Raw genomic sequence first — 21,903 nt, forward strand, 5'->3', positions numbered from 1 at the left:
TCAAATACACAGTTAAAGCCAGAAAAATGGAACATTTTTCATAATATTCTATTCTAGTTATCTATTTCTGTCTGCTAGTAGTCTTACAAAAGTGAGTAATTACTTCTGTTTAGTGGCAATTAATATTCCAGTCATCTCCCCATTTGTACAGCAGTGTGAGCTGAACAGCTGATAGATTTTTCTGTCAAGCTTGTCTATTCGTGCTAAAACACTGTATTGTTATTGGCTAGTCTGATTGCTAAAAAATTGCCAAGAGGCAATGTTTCTTAGCAAATCACTGCCCCAGAGAATGTACACAAAGCTTGGTCTGTGAAAGGGAAGGGAGGAAACTTGTATCATTACATCTGCTTTCTCCACTTGTGAAATGAAAGTGGAATTTCAGAGGAGCTTTACTAACTGTAATCTGAATAATAAGTCGAATGGCCTCAAGTCTTTGCAATTTTGGGAAAATTTGCCTCAAAATAGCAGAAGCATTATGAAAGGTAAGGGTATAGTACAGTGCTTAGTGAGTAAGTTTTAGTTCCTTGAATTATTCTCGTTTTTTAGAAATTAAGGACAAAATCATCTTCCATATGGACCCACACCCTGCTCTGTAACTAGCAATTTTCGTTTTATGAATATTCAAGGCATATTAAAAAGCAAGGCTCTCCACAAGAGCACTTGAACAGACATGGATTTTTGGAGGAGAAAAGCAGAGTAGGCTAGATTGCTTTTTCTCAGTTAGTTACAAAGTTTAACTGCATTCTCTATATATCTTTGTGTAGTCAAATACATGCATTTGAAGAAAAATAGAGCAGGAAATTCTGCAACTTTATATACATGCATACATACATATGATCAATATACGTATCATCCTTATATATACATATTGTCTATCTTGTCTAAATGTGTATTGGACATATGTATATATGTATATATCTACATATATGAAATTGCAGAATTTCCTGCTCTATTTTTCTTCATTTTTTTGTTTATGGGTACGTTACCTAGTATCCTTGACTCTTACCTCTCCATATTTTGTTGCTATAAATCTAAATAAACGTTTACTGCTGATTGAGCTGTCTGGGTCACAACACCTTGCTCAGTCATCTGAGATCATGAGTCTTGCTAAATTGGATTCCCTAAAAACGGACAGATGATGACACAGTATTTCTATGCTTCTACAGCTTAAGTGGTCAAGTAAAAAAATATTTGTTTGGCAAAAGAGTGAGTAGGCTTTCTACACTTGCCTTTCTCATTCGAAAGAAAACCATGTACTTTGGCAACTCTGTGTTGTCATAGCTGTGTTTTCAAGATAACAGGGTAGTTGTCATGTAGAAGCATTGAGGTTATTGTGGAATGTGAATGTGTGACTCCTCCTGTGGCAATCTGATGTTTAGAGATATTACAGGATAACAAGAAAAAAAATGTTTGAGGGTAGCTTTTAATTCATTTGCAGTAAGAAGAGAAAGGTGAATGCAAGATCATGCCAGTTTCATGATTTTCACAGTTCATTTCCTCTGGCTCATCTCATGCTTAGAAACTTTAATTTAGAACGACCTTTTAGATTTCCAGCAAGTCCTCCACTAACTTTGGTTTATTTTTCATAAATAAGAATTAATGCCATTTTGTCTTATTCGTACTGCCTGTTCTTATTGGTACAGTTCTTCCTGGATGGCCATTTGGATGAACATAAGATGATCTGAGAGTAGACCTGTATCTGAGTTTTAAAATTATCATATAAAAAGTAGAGGTTTATAACTTTATTTACCTACCTGTTGTGCATCTCCCAAATGGTTTGATGGGAGAGGTCCCCCACTCCATCTGATACTCTGTCTCATGTAAGCCAGTTTTGTAGTGAATCTCTGATGACGAGTCATGTGTCACTCACATGTGCATTGACCAAGGATCTTCAGTGATTTGTTTGTTAAAACAAATGTTAGTGCAAGAGCTTAAATTCCCTTCTTTGACAATTATATTAAAAAATACAAATAAATACCAAGAAGGGCACACCTCCAAACCTAGCAGCTACCAGCAGAAATTTGGTATCATCAGCTACAGAGATTGCAGTGTGTTCTCTTTTCCACAAGCTCATCTACACATAAACATCTCTCTTCTTCAGGTGGTTGCATTTCCCTGGTGCAGCTGGTACAGACTGAGGCAGAGAAAATAAATTCAAAAAGAAGAGGTTTTACAAGTGAAAGCACATTCCCTCCTTCTGCATTAGCTGTTTCACTTAGAAGAATTTGAGGAGAGCATTTAATTTTCTCTGTTCTGTATTAAACAGAAGAATTTAAAGTTAGGATTTCTTGATTTATTTACTCTATTGGTTTCTGCCAGCATGTTACGATATTTAGTGATGTTTTTAAATATACTCAGAGGCTTGATTATAGGAAAACTTTTTAAAAATATTAGTAAAACTATAGAGAAAAACCTGAGAAGAAAAGTCTACAACATAACCAGGTTTATGTCTGTGGGAAGAAAAAAGCGAGTCATTGTTTAAACTGTAGGAATGTAATTTACTGAAGAGCACAATAATTCAGTTTTAGAGTACTTCAACAAATACTGCATTTTCATGTTTGCATCTCCCGATTTTATTTCTAATAAGGAATGCATGCTGATAGAGACAACAGCAGGCAAGGGAAATCAGCCAGGCTAGAATCAGCCTGTCTTGAGACTGCCAGTAAATTGCTTTGGGGGCAATTTCAGGGTCTTTTGGTAATGACAACTTCCTCTTTTTTAAAGAGAAAAAGAGTTTGCTGTGGCAGGTACAATTGGGAGTACAATTGGGATTGATGTTTGAGACGTATAGTAATTTACAGCTACCTTCTGAATGTCAGTTTGTTCATGTTATAAGTACATTTTACATCCTATTTTGTCACTTTTGGTAGGTTTTTTTGAAACAACCCAGTGAAAAGCGTATGAGAATATTTTATCAGGAGAAGCAGATTTCTGGTGGCAGTGTTTGTTAAAATGCAGATATGCTGTAAGGTAGCATGCCAGTTTCATAGCAGTTGGCTGCTACTGTTTCTCAGTCCTCACAAGCTGGGTATATAGAAATGATTCTGATCATTGTCACGTAGTTGTGCAGCAGCCTGGTATTGTCTCGCAAAGGGAATGTGGTCTGAATGACAACGTGAGGGTTTGTATCCAACAGAAGCATTTCAAATGTGCTGACAGCAGTGACAAAACTCTTTAGACCTTCCATCCCTTCTTTTTTCTTTTTCATAGGAAAAAACCAGTAACATTGCAAGTAAACATGTCAGAAAGTACAGAAACTGAGTTTCAAATTAATATTAATAGAGACAGAGACCAGATTCTTCAGCAATGAAGGAGGAACTAAAGTGTGTACAGATTTTTAAAAGCAAGTTGTGAATTTTTCATAGTTTAGAGTGTCTAGATTAAACCTTGGTGAGGAAATGAATGCCTGCTGAGAGATGATGCAGTGAGAGATGAGACAGAGGGAATTCTTTCCAATTCTGTCACTGGCTGATGGTTTTTTGTGTACCTGTATAAACACAAATATTTGTGGTGTGTGCACTCCTACCCTTAACCATCACTACAAAGAGATACTTTGAATGTTGAATCAATTTTGAGGTTTTATCCCTTATGAACATAATTGGGAAAAAAAATTATATGAATTAATAGCTTGTAGTGTCCAAGATGCAGAAACAGGTGTATTTGCAGAGAAAATGGCTTCATTGGAATGCAGGGCTGCGCTCCAAGTGATACATTCACCCACAGGATGGACTCTTCAGCAGGCAGCATGGCCTATAAGAGACAGCTATGTTGGTCACATCAGGGCATACTAAGATCAGGCAAAACTCATGAAGAGGTGCCAGGAAGAGATACTTGTTTATCAAAGAGAGGCTTGTTTATCAAAGCATTTGTAAATCATATGTAAATATATTCTTATGCAGGTAGAAGAGACAATAAGGTCCAAAAATAATTACCATAGGGAAAAAACTGTAAGAACCATCCCCTGAAGCAATTAATTTTATCAGCTAGAGAAGTAAACTTTCTAAATATTTTTTCAGCAGAACAGTTCATGAATTAATTTGTATTGATGATGCTAATCAATATCACTCAAATTTATGAACACTTTTTCGATGGGTATTTTTATATGCTAGACCTTTCTGCCATGCTTCTAGACAAAATCAGTTTTTACAGATAACCTAAACAAAAACAGTGTTTATCTTTCTACTTAGTAAATTCAATAAACACAGAGTATCTTTCTGAGCAGCTGTTTCTACCTATATATATATTAATTAATTTCCACAATGCAAGCCTTTTAGTCCTTAATTTCCCCAGCTCACTTTTGCAAAGATACAACTAAGGAAAATCAAAACTATTGGTTTCTCCAGTCGGGGGATCCATATGTATGTCCAAAGGCTGGCTGAGCTCTGCCATACCAGCAGTCTCTCATTCTGGAGGATGGGGCATGGATTGGGAATTTGGCAGACAAGAGGACAGTGATTTCTGTTCCTGGATTTTCTTAGAATCTGGCAGTGCCAGACTGCAGCAATTGCCGGAGAAACGCTCTTGGAGGGAGCAGGGCACCCAGAAATACTGATCAGTGCTCCTCTGCTCCCCCAGAATCATGCTGGAGCTGCTGCATAACTATATGTGCAGCATCCACCTCCTCCATGCTATTATCTCATTAATTCTTACATTTTCTATTAACATCTGTGCTTTTTTTTTAATAAAAGACCCAGCACAATCTGCGGTGTGAGAATTAAGGATTCTTTCAGCTTCGTGAGGTATGTGAGGGAAAGCCACTTGACTTGCACAGCAACTCAGTAACGACTTTTGGGTGTGCGAGTTAAAATCATGGATGTAATTTCTTACATACTGAACCACCTAGTCACCTTAAGAAATGCTGAATCTGAGTATAAGAAACATTTGGAACTTCAGGCAAATAATGTTTTTGTTTTCCTGATCTGTTAGCTATTCTCTAATGCTTTCATTATGGCAGCATTCTGTTAACTGCAAAGTTCTTGTGATCCCTGGGATGAGCAGGGAGGTATACTATGGATTTGAGTGAGCAAGCAGGCACACATTACAAAAGTAAAACATAAACAGTAGTTTTGTTTCCATTGCAGCCTCTGGCTGCTTGGTAATTTTGAGAAAGCTCTTTTCTAGGAGGATGGGTGTTCTAATTTTCCCACATATATTCAAAATATGTGAACATTAAAAAGTAAGTCTGTACTGTAGGCAGGGGAAGCACTGATTTCTGAGTCTGTGTAATGCTGAAGGTCCAATAAGGCTCAAAGTATTGATCTGTGCAGGCAGTGACAAGCCAAAGGGTGGCTTTCCACTGTCTGCTGCTTATGTTTTTTTCAATGTGTGGAGAGGGCCTTTGTCTGGGGTTTGTTGGTCCATGCTATGTCATATTGTATCATCCCAAATTGCTTTGTTTTGGTCATTTTGTTAAATAGGTTCTGTGAAGAGCTTTATCTTCTACCTGTTTGTTTGAAAGTTGATATATGACTCTTCTTTTTTTTTGGTTTTGCTTTACATTTGGGCCAGCATTACATTGAATCTAAAGTGAATCTTAAGGCAGGGCAGGCACTTTGTCAGCTGCATAAACCCAAAGTTTTTGTGTATTGAACTGCTAATTGAAAGTAGTGTCCACTGTAGTAAGCTAGAATGGCAGCAAGGAAATGTGGTCTGGCTGTGGCTGTAGTTACAGCACAGTAGTGATGCGCTGGAGAGTTTATTTTTGACCTTATCTAGTTAGATGTTTGTAACTAAACTTTTTTATTTCTTTGGAAATATTGACTCTAAAAATTAAACATTTGCTGTGCAATCAGAAGTTCTACTTGTTCTTTGTTTCTTGGATATGGAAAAATCTGACAATTTAAAATTTTATTTTTCATGTGAAACAAGCATCTTGATTTCTGTTTTGACATATATCTAGCTCAGTATGAGATTCTCTTTTTCGTTCTGTGTTAGAAATAGGACTTTACTATTTAAGTTTTATAGGAGTGTAAAAAGGAAAAGCATATAAAATACCCATAGATAATTGTTTTCCTTCCTGGTATAACTCACCTAAAGTAGAGCATGCGACCACTTGAAAATGTTGTGTACTATGGTCAGAACCACTTACAAAAATATCACTCAACACAGAATAAGTGTAATAAACTATTTTCCTTGAACTTTTTATCCTAAGTCAAAAGAATGTGATTCATTAGAAGAAAGTTAATGTCAAAATGTGCTTATGCAGCATAAAAAATCTGGACACTCTCTTCCGTCTGGCACCTGTCATGAATAGTGTTGTGCAGTCTGGGCAAAGGAAGAAATCATTTTGGCCTTCAGAACAGTATTTCTCCAAGAAAAAGTATTTAAGTTGCTAACCTTTAGGGTAGGTTTAATCATATCTAGGATCATATTTACTCGACTGTTGTATATAATGCTTTTGTTTTTACACGCCTCTTTAATTTGTTGATACGCAGTTTGAACGATTCTGTATCTTACAACTTCTGCTTTCCATTAATGTTCTTCCCAGGGGCAGCGTCTTTTTGAAAAGTTGCTTGAACTGGCATCCCGAAATATTGAGATAAAGCTAGTGAGTGATATACTGCCCATGGAATCAAAGGTATTAAACGACTTGAAAACAAAGGGTAAGACCAAGGTCTTTATGTTGTTACGCCATTGACTGCTACAGGATGTTGCTTTTACTTAAAATGCAGACTCGAATGATCTATTAAATGTACCCTATTGGTATTGTAGTATTACCCTGCAATTACCTTCAGCTTTCTCTGGTTCATAGTTGTCTGAAACTCTGTTACTGTAGTTGATGTTTGCAGTTTGCAAGCACTTAAAAAGGTGTTTAAATTCACTATTGCCATTTTTAAGGGTAGGCAGTGTAACCTGAGAGACTGCTGTAATGCCTTGTGGGACAAGATAGTTTCCTCCTTTGAGGAATATCAAAATAAATTAATAAAGCAACATATCTATGGTAGTGATGATTCTGAAGCATTGGAAAATAGGCCATTGGTCAGATTCAGCCAGCTGACAAGGTTTTCTGTGCTATGTGTGTTTCTTTGGTATCTGTTTTCCTAATCATTGTTTTTAAGGCTCAAAGATCCCTGTCAAAAGAGGGATTGCACACTGGCACTACATGAATAAACTTGTTTTATGTGAAACTGCGTGGAAAAATAGTCAAGAGAATTTAAGAAATGGTGAAAGAAATGAAACTCACAAGTTTTAGCTATCTCATACACATTTCTCCTGCATATGTTAGTTATCTATAAAATCTGATAAAAGCATGATTTTAAGGCTAGGATACACTTTTCAAAGGGCAAAAAGAGCCTATGTATTTTGATGGTGATAATTTTTGACACAGATAACTATATGGATCACAAAGGGAACACTCAAAAATAGACTAAGCAAAGGAGTTGCTATGTGTAGTGGCACCCTAACACAACATGTCTGTTTATGGTAAAGAATAAAGAACAACCTCTTCCAACACATATCAATCTATATTTGTTTAAATTCCTTGTAACTTCTTCTATGATAGGAAATTTTACAATATTCAAATGAAATTATCACTATACATGTGCTCTGAGCTACAGAGAATCAGGGAAAGTTGCTATCATATAGTAATTCTTGTGAGTTTTTCTGTCATCATCTTTGAACCCTGGAATTGTAGCTTTCATTGTGTACTAATTACCTTTTTCAAAGGTCGAAGTTATAACTTCTTGCTTTTCTCACTATGATTTTATTTTCTAATTCCATGCTTTGATTTGCTTATTTCTACAAATTCTGATATTTTCATTAGAATGTCTTGATTATGATGGGGTGATTGCCAGCTCTGTTGCAAATCTTTGGGTTTGTTGTTTGGTTTTTATCTCCCTGAAAGCCAGAGAAGTCTTTATTTGTCTTTGTATTCCTTAAAAGAAGTAAGTTAGTTTTAAATTCTATCAGATTTAGTTGTCTTAATTTTATGTTGAAATGAGCAGACCTTGTATGAATAGTTCATGGTATGTCCTGCTCACGTCAGATAGAAGCGAAGTGGTAGGCTAACTTAAAAACAAAAACAAAAACAAAAAAACACCAAAACTTATCATCAAGCTTTCCTATGCTATCCTGGAAGACCTATCTACTAAAAATATTATTCTCTTTGCTTGTGAGGTGATGGCCACCTACATCCTCAGAAATCAATCATAACTGATCCTTGAACTTATACATAAAGATACCTTTTTTTTCCTGCAACTGTCAGATTTGTCTGTAAAGAAAGAGGTAAATATATCAATAGTTCAGCCAAGTTGTGAAACATCTCAAGATGGAGAACCAAAATGTATTTGTCTGAACAGGCTGAAACCCACACTTGTGGTATCTGTCATAATTAGGCAGAGAGTCCAAGCACTGCTCTGTGGTTCATCAGCTTATTAATCTAAGCTGATTGACCCTAAGCAGCAAATATGCTTGGTACCTGAGCCATGGGCAGTAGAATGGACAGAAAGCGCATTACATAGCAAGTGGAGCTCTGGAAATTTCGTGCACTCCTGAGTCCACCTTCACCTTGCTAGGTGGGCAGGGGCTGGGCTCTTCTTTCCAAGGCAGATTGTGTGCAGGAGTTGAACTGTCTCCAGCAGTGGGCTGTCCTACTAAATACAAGAAAGAGTTGCTACTGCACGGAGAGGGTGGAAAAGCCTTGCCTTTCTTTTCAGCAGGCTGGATGATCAGAACCCCTGAGCTATGCCCTCATGTGGTACAGACTGGTTCCTAGGGTCAGGACAAGGGATAATTTAGCTGTCAGACCCAGGAGGTACATGTTAATATACTGATCAGGAACCTTGAAAGGATGCTGCAATTCCTCAACCACTGATTACTTACCTCATGCTGCATCTTCAGGTAGCATGTCCTTTCTGACTTAGGTGGCCTCAACAAAATGGCATGGGTTTCTCTGGGGTTGCTTTAAGAACTGTACTCGGGGAATTAATATTTGTCTCATGCAGTGTTGGTTTTTTTGGACAAGGAACCAGAAAGATACAAGGATAGGCTACTGTACTGCTGCATCTCAGCACAGATGTTGAGACTTCTTCTGCCAGCCAAATTATTCTAGCACATATTTCATTTTTCTAGACAGGCATACCTGCAGCCCCCTTGCCTCTTCTCCCCATTTCGGAAGTACTGTAGAAAACAGTTTCGATAAACCTTTTCCAACCCAAGGGTTGGAAGAGCCTTCCCTACACATCCTTCCTCTCCAGCTGATTAACTCTCTCCTTACTGATTAACAGAGAAGGTTGAAATCTGACTTCAGATTTGAGCTGATGGGGTAAGATAAAGCATAACTTATGTTGATGAGAGAGCAGAACTGAACTCATGTAGATTAAAATAAAATTAGTAATTTGCATTTGCAATATTAGTACAGACATATGAACTAGCTGTGAACCTCCAGGTTTGTCATTACTTTGATGCCTTTTTTTGTCCTGTCTGTGCTATCCTGACTCACTTGAGCTGGCTGTAAACAGGGGAGCTTGATTACAGAAGTCCAACAACTGCAGTGTGAAAGACTAATTGATTTACTGTGCAAACACATACCACACCTAGAGCTGTGGTGACAGGAAACTCAGAGTACTCAGATAATGTACATTTGTTAATAATTGCTAACTGTGGGAGTGTTATTTAGCTGCAAAATTAAGCATGTGGAAATGAGGAAATACTAGTCCCAAAACTTACATTTATGATAAACTTTAATTACATTATCAGATTCTATATTTTGCATAGAATACCTGGCTGGTACTTGTTACAGTCTTACCATATTAATCAGAGGTTTTTCCCTTGTGTTGAGTGAGAATACATCAAACATTTAATGTCTGATACAGTTGATGTTCATTCAGGGGATATTATTTCTGCTGGTAATGGCTAGAATCTTTTTTTATCTTCATATTTAATGTATGTCTCCAGGCTTTCTTCATTGCATATCTGCCAGATCCTGCACTGAATGCAAAATGATTAATTTCCTCATAGGCTTTTCCATGCTGCTTCTCACTGTGGTATCTGAGTGCCCTGCAAATACAGTATTAATGAATTTCTTTTTACAACATCACTGTTACGTGAGGTTGCTTGCTGTTTCTGTCTCTTGGGGACAACCAGTGATTATTAATGGCAGCACAGGCACCAGAAGCTAGACCTGAGCATTTATTTTCCGTAGTCACAATGAAAAAGTATATAATAATTTTATAAAATCAACTACATGTAAGTTCTCCCAGCTCGTGATGTCTCAATCATTACTAAACAGACTATAAACTATGATGTTATTTTTATAGGAAATATGTATATGAGTCTCTTGTGAAAGGTAGGTCTGTCTGTAGGCAAAATTTGGCTCATTGTGTAAACAAACATGTTCTTCTTTATGCTCTTTGTGCTGTGACAGTAGATTATTAATGCTTGTTTTCAAGGTTATTGTTTTAGCCTTTTCTCAGCTGTGGCTCAGTCTACTAGACTGAAACATTTCTTGCAACCCTCCCGCTCCTTACACATAATTATGTACCAGTCTTAGTTCCTCAGCAACATTTGAATAGTATTGTCTCCAATTAGCAGGTTGTTGTATCGTTTCTTACGTATACAGAATCTAAATCCCTTACTAATTACAATCTTATTTTAGCTGACAGTGTTCACACATTTTAAGACATACCAATGGATTTTCTTCCTTCAATTTGCACTGCTTCCTTCCTTTTCCATTTGCTTTTTTCCCCAATATTCTCTTTTCTTGAAGCATTTTTGATATATTTGCAAGGAATGTTTTCTGTTTTGCCAGTACTGGCTGAAGTAGATATAAGAAGAGGAGTCTGTCCATGTCACAATACGATTTAAAGAAAAAAAAAATCATTTAACTCAACTAATAGCTATTGAATGTTGGCAATGAAACTGGAAAATAATAGAAAGTCATTGTCATAGGGCAGGATAGAATAACTAGATCACATGGGCAGCTGTTATTCACTGAGTAGTTTATGCACATTTGCCCAGGATTACACTCTCTCTTAACAAGATACAACCAAAACAGAGAAAATAAAAAGTTATATTATTGTAGGGTGACAAATAAATGAATAGAAAGTGAAGCACTAGCAACGTTTTGTGCATTTAGTTGTGCACTTTAGATTACAAACACTAACAGATACCACCTCATGACAAATTAAATCAGGTTATATCAGGGCAGCTGCACAATCCCAGCCTCTTCTTTGCTGTCCCCACTCCATGTTGTCCCTGCCGTCTTCTTTGCACCAGTGACCATGTGGTAAGACAAGTCAGGGAGCTGATTTGGCTACAGACTACTTTCTTTTTTTTTCTGGCTAGCTTGTCATTTGTGTTACATTTCTGCATTACTCAGCATATATTCTCACAGGCATAGAGGCAGGAGACAACACAGAGATAGGAAACGTGTAGCTGGGGTTGACAAGGGAGGTAGGATCACTGGAACCTGATGGAGGTAGGTTTAATCTGCCATGAATCACAGAATCATAGAATTAACTGGGTTGGAAAAGACCTCTGAGATCATCAAGTCCAACACTTGATCCAACCCCACTGTGATTACTGGATCATGGCACTCAGTGCCACATCCAGTCTCGTCTTAAAAACCTCCAGGGACGGTGAATCCACCACCTCACTGGGCAGGCCATTCCAATGCCTGATCACTCTCTCTGTAAAGAACTTCTTTCTAATATCCAACCTAAACCTCCCCTGGCAGAGCTTAAGCCCCTGCCCTCTTGTCCTATTGCTGATTGCCTGGGAGAAGAGACCGACCCCTATCTGGCTACAACCTCCTCTCAGGGAGTTGTAGAGAGTGATGAGGTCACCCCTGAACCTCCTCTTCTCCAGACTAAACAGCTCCAGCTCCCTCAGCCTTTCCTCACAGGACTTGCGCTGAAGTTCCTTCACCAGCCTGGTTGCTCTTCTCTGGACCTGCTCCAGCACCTCAATGTCTTCCCTGAACTGAGGTGGCCCAGAACTGAACACAGCACTCCAGGTGTGGCCTCACCAGCGCTGAGTACAGGGGAAGGATCACTTTCCTGCTCCTGCTGGCCACACTGTTCCTGATCCAGGCCAGGATGCCATTGGCCTTCTTGGCCACCTGGGCACACTGCTGGATCATGTTCAGCCTCCTGTCGATCAGCACCCCCAAATCCCTTTCCGCCTGGCTGCTCTCCAGCCACTCTGTTCCCAGCCTGTAGTGCTGCAGGGGTTGTTGTGGCCAAAGTGCAGGACCCAGTACTTGACCTTCATCCCATTGGAATCAGCCCAACTCTCCAGCCTATCCAGATCACTCTGCAGAGCCCTCCTGTCTTCCAGCACGTCGACTTCAAATTTGCTAATGATGGACTCAATCCCCTCATCCGGTGTTAAACAATACTGGGCCCAGCACTGATCCCTGGGGGACACCACTGGTGACCGGCCGCCAGCTGGAGGCAGCCCCGTTCACCAGCACTCTCTGGGCCCGGCCCTCCAGCCAGTTCCTAACCCAGCACAGAGTGCCCCTGTCCAAGCCGTGGGTTGCCAGCTTTTCCAGGAGTATATTATGGGAGACAGTGTCAAAGGCTTTGCTGAAATCCAGATAGACCACATCCACAGCCTTCCCCTCATCCACCTGATCATAAAAGGAGATCAGGTTGGTCAAACAGGACCTGCCCCCCTAAACCTGTGCTGGCTGGCTCTGATCCCTTGTCCATCCTGAAGGTGCCGTGTGATTGCACTTGGGATGATCTACTCCATAACCTTGCCATGGCACCAGAAAGCTCAGAATTCACATAATGGCAAGGAACTTTTAGTAGTTTGGGGGTTTCCTGTACTTTCCTGTATTGTTTTAATGTAGGTATAGCACAATGGACAGCAATAGTGAATACGATTTGTATTTCAGACGATTTATGTCCATATTCTGTCTGCTTCTGTTGGCACACTTAAGGTGCCATATAGTTTTAGAGGTGTGATGCTTGTGGGACAAGTTTATACCTTTGCCCACAGTCATGTTCCCTTTTCCTGTCTGCCTGTAGGGAAATGGGAAAATTATGTCATTTTTAACATATTGTAGAAGAACTGAAAAAGATTTCTTATGCCATAGAAAGATGGAGATCACCTGGGAACATCAGAGCAGTTTCTCCTTAAGAAACAAGCTGTGAGTTGAGCACTTTTTTTAACCTAGAACCTTTGCATACTGCAAACCCTAAGAATTTGGAATGGACCATTTGGGAGTAGGAGAGGGCATTTCATGGTAAGTTTAAGTTGGAACTAAAAAATGTTTGGGTTTTGGGCAACTTGGGTTTTTGTGAAAGCATTAGTAGGGTAAACCATGAGGGCATTCATTTACATTCAGCCCAGAATACTTGGTTTCAGGATTAGTGAAAATTAAAATGGACTGTAAACACATTAGAAAAGAGCTATCACTGGCAATCTTAAGAAGAAAGTGGACAAGCCCTTATGAAGAGTGGCCTTGTAGCTCTGGTGCTTGGAAAAGGTCTAGATTGGTTTCAAAGCTGGATTTAATAATTCCATAATGATCTGGAAGGAGAACAAAAACTTCTGTGCTTGAAGACATTCCACTCAACTTAAGAAAAAAAGACTTTTTTTTACAGTAAGAACAGTCACTCACTGGTACAACCATCCTCAGGTAGAGTCCTCGCCACTGGAGATTTCTAATATGTGACTAGACAGGGTGCTGAATAATCTCATGTAGACTCCCTTTCCCACAAAATACTGGGCCAGATGATCTTCTGAGGGCCAGATGATCTAACTTAGGTTTTTCCATGATTCTTACTAAGCCTTTAATTCCTCTTCATGAGAAGATAATGTTGAGAATCAATGTAAAAACACTGCAAAGACTAAAGAGAAAATACACTCCATTCACACAATGGGAAGCTAGACTCCTGAAGCTGGATCTTGAAGAGATTTCTGCCTGTCCAGATAGCCAGTTTCTGCACTACATACCGTAAAAATAATATTATCTGATGCACGTTCCATTGGAGCGTAAAGAGTGCTCTTGACAGCTGAAGTTCAGCTGTTGGTTTTATATAAGGCATTGAGTGGAGTTGTATCTCCATTGCTTTCTTCATCACCTTCCTAGGCTGCATTCTCCAAGACTGTGAGAGGGAAGAGTGTTGAGGATGGAATAAGTGCCTGCAAGTGGCACCAAAAATAGACTATTTTTTCCCTGTGGTTTTTCAGAAACAAGTAAGAGGGATACTTTGAGAGGACCTATAGACTAAGTGTGAGTCCTCCTAAAATAATCAAGTAATTTGGATCTGACTTTCACAGAGTTAAAGATGGATGTGAAAAGAGGGGGAGAAGCCTCTTCCATTCCTTTCAAATTTTAAGTGTTGACATTTTTAAAAAATCTACCTAAGTCACACTTGGAAATATAAGATGTGTATGAATATCAGCCAATGAAAATTGCACTAGCAAGACTTTTGGCATCTGATTTTAAATCCATTTTTATGTTTTGATTTATTATTAATCAGGTCTTGTTCCTTTTTTATTATTATTTTATATTCTTGTGTACCCATAACAGAGCAGATGCATGATTTGATTTAGTTTTTATTAGTTGCTGCTGAAGGGTGTTTCCTGATATTTTCTCAACAACTTTAAGTGGGACAAGCAATCTTAAAGCCAGTTCCAAGATGGAAGATGGAAGATCTCATTATGTTCTTTACCTCTTAGAATGCATAGTAACTTTGTCAGAGTTCTGCATAATGAGAATTACTGAGCTGGATTTCCAAAACTGGTTACATCCCATCTTAAAAGAAAGAAGTTGGTACCGGCTTTGCATCAGAGATTCAAGCATTCATGTAGCTACCTAACATCCAGGCAACACTAACATGCAGAGGCTCCTTCTAGGTTTTTCTTTTGGAGAAACATCTTTCTGTTTAGGTACCTGAACTGTCTTACCTCATTTTATGTTGCAGAGTGTGCACACATCCACTACCGCCTTAATAGCAAGGAAATGTTCAGCATAAGTTTTATGCCTAACTCTTATGTGACCTTATATGGTGATAATCCAGTTGTTAATGTAGGTTCTACAGGAAACTAGATGCCTAGTCTGGGAACAAAATTTCCACTGAACACACAAGTATCTCTGTATTAAACACCATAATCAATCACAGTGTAAAGCATCTTATTTTCTCTTATGAGTCTAATTTTAAAGTCTAATTTTAAAAAGATTTAGGCATGGCCTGCCTTGCATGAGAGAATTAGCAGTATGAGGCTGTCACATCCACAGCCAATAGAGGAAAAAAACCCAAACCAAAACAACCCTTACTATAATTTAAATTCTGAAGTCAGTCAGGGCCTTGGGTTGCATTGGCTTGTTTTGCAAAGAGAGAAAGAGAAAAAAGTTCACTTAAGCCAAAAATTCTGTGTCTTTTAGAGCCAGATATGCAACCAACAAATTCTGATTCTAAGCTCTACAACATCTGTGTCTGTAGATTTAGAAACTAATGTCTTTGCTGAGAGGAATAGCTGTGTACCCAAGGACAATACCTTCCAGTTGATAACATGTACTTTTGCATTATGAAATATTGATCATGTGCTTTTCACTACCTGTAATCACTCTTTCAAAGATGCATAGGTAAAAAAATAATACATTTTTTTCCTGATGAATTAAGGCTAGAGGTACTGTGAGGCATGTTTAAGATGCTAGGTGTTTAGTAGAAACAATATCCTAATTCTTCAGCTTTGAAATTTGTAATAGAAAAGGTCTTTCATGGTAGATTGATCAGTATTTAAGTAGATAATTTCAGTTTGCAAATGTCATTTCCCTCAGGTCTGTTTCTAATGTGTGTGGATTCATGGATTTGGCAGAAATGGGCACTTTTGTATTTAATAAGCTCCAGCACAACTAGAGGTGTTTGTAATGCAGCCATCTTGTGAACAGCCAAAATGCTCTTGTCTGGTAGGAATTTGTCAGGTCCAGCACAGCAGGTTAGTACCACAGGGATCATCTCCAAATCTTGCTTGTCTGTTTACAAGCTGGAATGGATTTTTCCTATATGACAGTAGTTGGTGTGAGCTGCTGACACAGTTTAGTACAGAGAAGCCAATAACGGATGGCATTAGCAGAAATTAGTTGTGACATTTTTAAAACATATGGATAGTATGCAAGTTCCTACCTACAGTTACTGAAAGAGCTGGTAAGAGCTGCCTGGGCCATCTGAGCTCAGAAAGCATTTGTTAGGTCGCTGTGCTCCCTTTGCAGAAATTTTGGCACCCCATGCTTTCTCCTGTATGCAAAAGCACTAACATTATCTCATCCTGAAAAGAGATGAATGGTCCTACAAAGGAGTCCAAGGAAAGCAGGGTAATTTATTTTAGGTCAATTTTGTTTTGTCAGTTCATGTGATTTCCACATATTTCATATCCACTTTAAGCCTGACTGTCTTCCTAGTCCTGTGCCTTGGTCAGTCACAGCAGTCTTGCTGGCATGATTTGGTATATTATTTTTTGCTACTGTTTTGCAAGCAGGCTTCAGCTTTCTCAGTGATGCTGAGTGTTTTGTCCCTCACCTTGTTCAAGTTTTTTGTGTCATCTAGACTAAAATGTAACTTCAAATCCGGACAGCTCTGAGAAGGCCATTATCTGAAGTGACATGACATGGACACACAGATTACATTCTTTTAACTTCTTCACTGCTTATGTCAATCAATATAATATTTCTGCTTCAAACCTGTGATTAAATTATTGTGGTCTCAAAGTTATATAAGCATTTAAGGGCATTAATAACTGTCCAAACCAAACTGACACTCTTTCAATGACACCATTTGGTTTTCATTTGATGAACACTTTGGAAAGGCTACTCAACTGTGCCTTCTCTTGGGTTGTTGCATACAACACAATTATAGCATTTAGTAAACTCATGTGATCAAATCTTGCAGGTTTATACAACATCAAGTACCAAACGTGATCTTTCTAAAAAGTATTTGCCACTGTCATGCTAAATAGTGATCTTTCTGTTAATCACTTATAGCAGTTTCCCAATTAACCTTAGGCTTGTACAGCACTTTGACGTGCTAAGAATTTTTACACAGCCTAGTGGCTGGAAAGCCTAATTTAAGCTTCTTCTAAAGGAATTCAACTGGAAACAAAGTTCCTAGATTGATATCTCTGCATTACTCTCCATCATTTCCATCTCTTACTGTATGCCCTTATAGAGTCATTCTTTCTCACACTTATGCCTGAGAACAGTGTGCATTCAGCCTTTTTTCCTTGCTTTGGACAGAATGTTAACTATATACAGTGGTGTAAGTATTAGTTATTATGTAGTGCAGAAACTGACAGTGATTTCAGTGACTCAAAACAAAACAGATCCCTGCTCTTGATGCTTTTAATCTCAGTAGTCTTACTTGTATAAAGTGATGGAGAAAAGTGCCAGCAGAGTTATAGGACCACATAATACCTGTACTAAGCTTCAGAATAATGTCAAAAGAACACTATGATGGTTGTTATTAGAAGACTTAAAAATAACAGTTTCTAAGCAAAGGATCACAGAGCAGCTGTTCTCAGCCAGAAGACAAGGGATTGTCACAAAGTCCATGATGTGATTACTGGGACTTGAAGTGCACGTGGTGCCTTCTGGTCTCACTTTCATTGAGATCTCAGTGGGCCACTGCAAGCAGTCCAGTTACACAGCCTCTGTCCTGTACCTGCTGTCATCCCAGATGGCTCTGAACTGGTCTGTCTCTGTCTCTTATTCTCCTCGAGCTAATTTTGTCTGTCCTGTGAGGTTTGGAGAAGACAAAGAAATCCCACAGACCTGGTTCTCCACCAGTTCAAAATGTTACAGGGGAGTAATATACCTATATTCCTGTCCTTCACAGATAGTTGCTGATATTTACTCTGGAGAAACAAGATGATATTTGTGGTCTAGTCCCTCGGGAACACTAAAATCCTCTGTTTTTTCAGTGTGCTGTCACTTTTATTGACTGTATACTTGTGTGTGTCCTTCACCTAGCTAATAACATAGCATCCGTGGAGTTGTGGCTTCCTTTTATTTGCTTTCTACATTTCAAATAGGCTGTTTGGAGGAAAGTCAATCTGTGTTAAAAAGCTGCTAACTGACAAGGTACTTTTTTGTATCCCCTATGTATATCCTCAAAATACAGCTTTTTTTCCTCAAGTACTTTTTTTTCTCAAAAAATCCAAAAAAATCCGCTGTGTGGATTTTTCTGCTTTTGACATCAGGCCATGTCCATTTGTCTCTTTAAAATGTCTCCATTTTAATATATGAAGTATTTGGGTGACCAAACCAGTATGCTGAAGCCCTCAAAAATGCATCTGACAGGCTGGTCAGAACAATAGTGAATCAAGCGTGAGACTTTTCAGTGTGCTACAGCAGAGCTGTAGCGTCTATTCTACATGCTTACTTTGATAAGAGGCTGTAGAAGTGTCTTGTTCTTTCAAGAACCTTAGACCCGTTATAACAAAGAAAAAACTCAGCTTCATTTGTTGTTCAGAACTAGGAAAGCAAGAAGAAATTCCCAGAGTCCCAGTCTGCAACAACACTCAGCAATCTTTGTCTACTTTTGGTATGTATATCGTGAGTTAATACCTGCAGAAGTTCTAGCATGTGCTAAATAAAATTAAATTAAGACAAATCTGGGTATCCCAATACTGTGGTTAGCCTTAAAATTCTTAAGAAAATAAATTTTTTCTTCACACAAATTTATTTGTAAAGGCTTGGAGAATATATCATAATGCTTATGTAGTTAGAAAATAAAATATGTTCCTCAAGTAACTGGAGAGTGGGGGAGTGAATGAATAACTGAACGAATATATATGATAAATGAAATAATGAATGAGTAGGTAAGGGCAAGAGTATAACTATGAACTGAGTATGAAGTGGAAGAGAGTGAAAGAGAGGGAAGAAGAATGATGCCATGGGAAAGTAGTGGGAAAAGTGAAATAGAAGGGAGTAATGAACCAGATGAAAGAGAAGGGCAGAAACTGAAAACTGAGTAATTAATTTAGGAAAAGATCAGAACAGAGTGTTATCAAAAGGTAAAGAATATTCTTGGTGGGCTTGTGACAACATAGATGGAGAGAAAAATAATTAGAATTGAGATAGGAATGAACTGGAAAAAAATAGAAAAGTCAAAGGCCAACTTGCTGGGATAACAGGATGGAATCAAAGGAAAGAGGTAAGAAAAGATGCTGGAGAGAAGGCAGAATAAGTAGTAAAAGGAAATGGCTGCTCCACTGGCAGACCTGGGTTACTTTTGGCTGTGCCTCTGTTTTTCTTGTATGACCATGGCCAGGTCAGCCAGTGCTCTTGGCTTTTGGTAGCCTGCAGATAATAGTCAAGGGCTGCTCAGAGAATTAGCTAATGAAAAGCACAGAAAAAATATATTCTGTTATGAAGATATTGTAAAAATTAAAAGCAGTAGCCATCTGAGGAGGTATAATCCATCCTCACCTCTTTCTCTGCCCTGCAGTATGCTTTCTTACCTTCTAGAATTGAGGTTTCTCCTTCAGGGGAAGGAAACCAACAGCACTCAAAGCAGAGCTCCAAATGTCTGAGGACCACATTTGGAGAATGATGCACAAGTGTTGTTATTGCTCGTCAGCACATTTAGAAATTACTGTTGCCAATACTGATGGTTTTAGAATATATAAATATCAGAATGAAATCATATTGCTAAGTTAAAAAGAGAGACTGGGATAAATAGTCACTGCATTTTTCTTGGTAGGGATTTAGCCTTGTTCATTCATAGAAGGTTGTGATTCTAATACCTCATATGTGAGGATGCAAAAATGTCCCTGAATTCTTGGATGTTTCATCTAAAAAGTATAGAAATAAATGTAGTGCTTCATAATGCTAATCCAACTGAAGAAAAGGGTCTTTGAAGGGACGTGGAGTAAGCTGTGTGCAAGTTTACAAATCTCTCTGTTATATTTAAAATAGCTTTCTTTTCTAGTGCAAAACATATGCAATTAAAATTAGGCAAAGAAAGAAGGCCACAACCCAGCTTTATTAATGCTTTTCCTGACTGTATTATAGTCTTCCTTTAAGCAGTAATATCCTTTGTCGTCTGAATCAACTAAGTCAGAAAATTACTTTTCCCCATCTCTGAAGCAATCACTTTTATAGCTTTGTCTAGTCAATGAGCAGCCTACTCTCCAATAATGAAGGGCAAGAAAAAGATATGGAAATTTTTTTTTAATATTCCAGCAAACTTTGTTGTATATTAGTTCTCTTACAGACTGTACCGAATCATCAGACTCTCAAAACAGATTTGTACTCAGAAAAGGCTATTTAGAGGAATGCTGAGTTCTGCTAACGGGAAAGAATTGAGCTGATCATCAGTACTCTCATTATTCAAAATTTTATTTAAAATAATCTATGACTATTGATATGAAATACCTCAAATAGCTCAAAAAGAAGTAAAAGTTTTATTGAAAAACACTGATATCAGAGTCAAGGCAGTATAAAATAAAGATTTTTAAAAGTTTTGCTACATCAGGCAGCAATACTTGTTAAAAGAGGAAGGAAATGTTTGCTACCTTCAATACAATTAATTAGAAGGAAAGGAAAAGATGTTTGGAGCTTTTTAACTTACACTAAGTTCTTGTGCACAGACTGAGTTGTTTTGTTTTTAAAGACAGCCTAAAATGGGAGTCCTAAACTTTGGCCTGAACAGTAAGGGATCCTATAGCAAATGTAGTACAGAAGTCACTGACCTCAGAGGCCAAATCTAGGTGGGAAAGTGTAGAGTTGACGCATGTCTGCTTTCCTGTCTTGTTCTGTGTAGTGAGCTGTAGTTTTGGCTGCTTGCATTTTTTACTGGTGGCAACATGTGCCTCTCAAGGACATTGGATTTTCATCTTTGGAAGGACCAGAGATCTGTAGATGAAAAAACATACCCACGCAACTATGAGGGTGGTGAGGCACTGGAACAGGTTGCCCAGAGAAGCTGTGGATGCTCCAGCATTGGAAGTGTTCATGGCCAGGTTGGATGAAGCTTTGAGCAACCTGGTTTACCGGGAGGTGTCCCTGCCCACAGTAAGGGAATTGGAAATAGATGACCTTTAATGTCTCTTTCGACCCAAACCATTCTATGATTCCATTCACAGGGAAGCTCAAGTAGAGTGTGCCTGTGCTGTATCTATTCTGTGAGTAATGAGGACATTTTTTATCTCTGTGGTGTTGAATTCAGGATTGACCCTTGGCATTTTGCCAGCGAATCAGTAATGAGATGTAGCTGAGTGGGTAAGTATTACAAAGAAACATTGTCAGACCTCTCTTTTGTCTCATCTCTGAGATGGGGTGGGAAGCACTTTGGTTATATTTCTGGGGTTTTTCACTGCTAAGTAAATGAAAAGGGCCCAGCAGGCAGAACAAAATGCATTCACGTGGTGAGAGCTATAATATTTCTATGCTGAACTCCTGCTACAGCTGGGTACTTAGCTGAGAAATCAGGGTTTTCATTACTTGGACTAGCAACAAAGGTCGGCATTTGACACCTTCACAGCCACTGTGAGAGTATTTAGATAAATGTTACTTTGGGAACTAATTAGCTCCCAAGATGTCACTGACGTTAAACAAGCAATTGGAAGAAATTAATTCCGACCTTTCCTTTGTTCTCAAAAATTTGCCATTCTGCATCCAGTGAGCAAACTTTGCACACATGAGGGTCCGCTGATGGGTCTTTTCTGGACCTTCCGTGTCAGCATGGACCCCTTTTAAGCACATGGGAAATATCATCCCAAGCAAATGCCAGCATTGCCCTCCTATTCACTATGTTTGCACGAGGCAAATGGTTATACAAGATAAAAGGTGAACAAATACTGGAGCTTGCCACCTGGAATTTACGAGGCCTGATTTTGGAAGGAATGGAGGCTGAGAGTATGTGGGTGTACCTTTAAATGGCAGCACTGGTATAAGCAGATCCTGCATCTTGTTGCACCCAGCCACAGCCACTCATTCCCACACACTGT

The 21,903-nt window shown here is 38.6% G+C and overlaps 1 protein-coding gene across 6 annotated transcripts in view; it reads left to right on the forward strand.

The window, feature by feature from the left end:
- The window catches only part of PLD5 (phospholipase D family member 5), a 212,859-nt gene that overhangs the window by 109,908 nt on the left and 81,048 nt on the right, over positions 1-21,903 (forward strand). For 5 of the 6 annotated variants that reach the window (XR_007628899.1, XM_050315205.1, XM_050315208.1 and 2 more), the window contains one exon: positions 6,488-6,602. Coding sequence is in view for 4 of the 6 variants with exons in the window: in XM_050315205.1 (XP_050171162.1) it covers positions 6,488-6,602 (115 nt within the window). In the remaining 2 variants the exon portion in view is untranslated. Of the gene's footprint in view, positions 1-6,487; positions 6,603-21,903 lie in introns of those variants that run through there. The other variant, XM_050315209.1, reaches the window with a different exon arrangement.

The sequence above is a fragment of the Myiozetetes cayanensis genome, unplaced genomic scaffold (assembly GCF_022539395.1).
Source record: "Myiozetetes cayanensis isolate MyiCay16 unplaced genomic scaffold, myiCay2020 scf2-11, whole genome shotgun sequence".
NCBI classification, from domain to species: domain Eukaryota; kingdom Metazoa; phylum Chordata; class Aves; order Passeriformes; family Tyrannidae; genus Myiozetetes; species Myiozetetes cayanensis.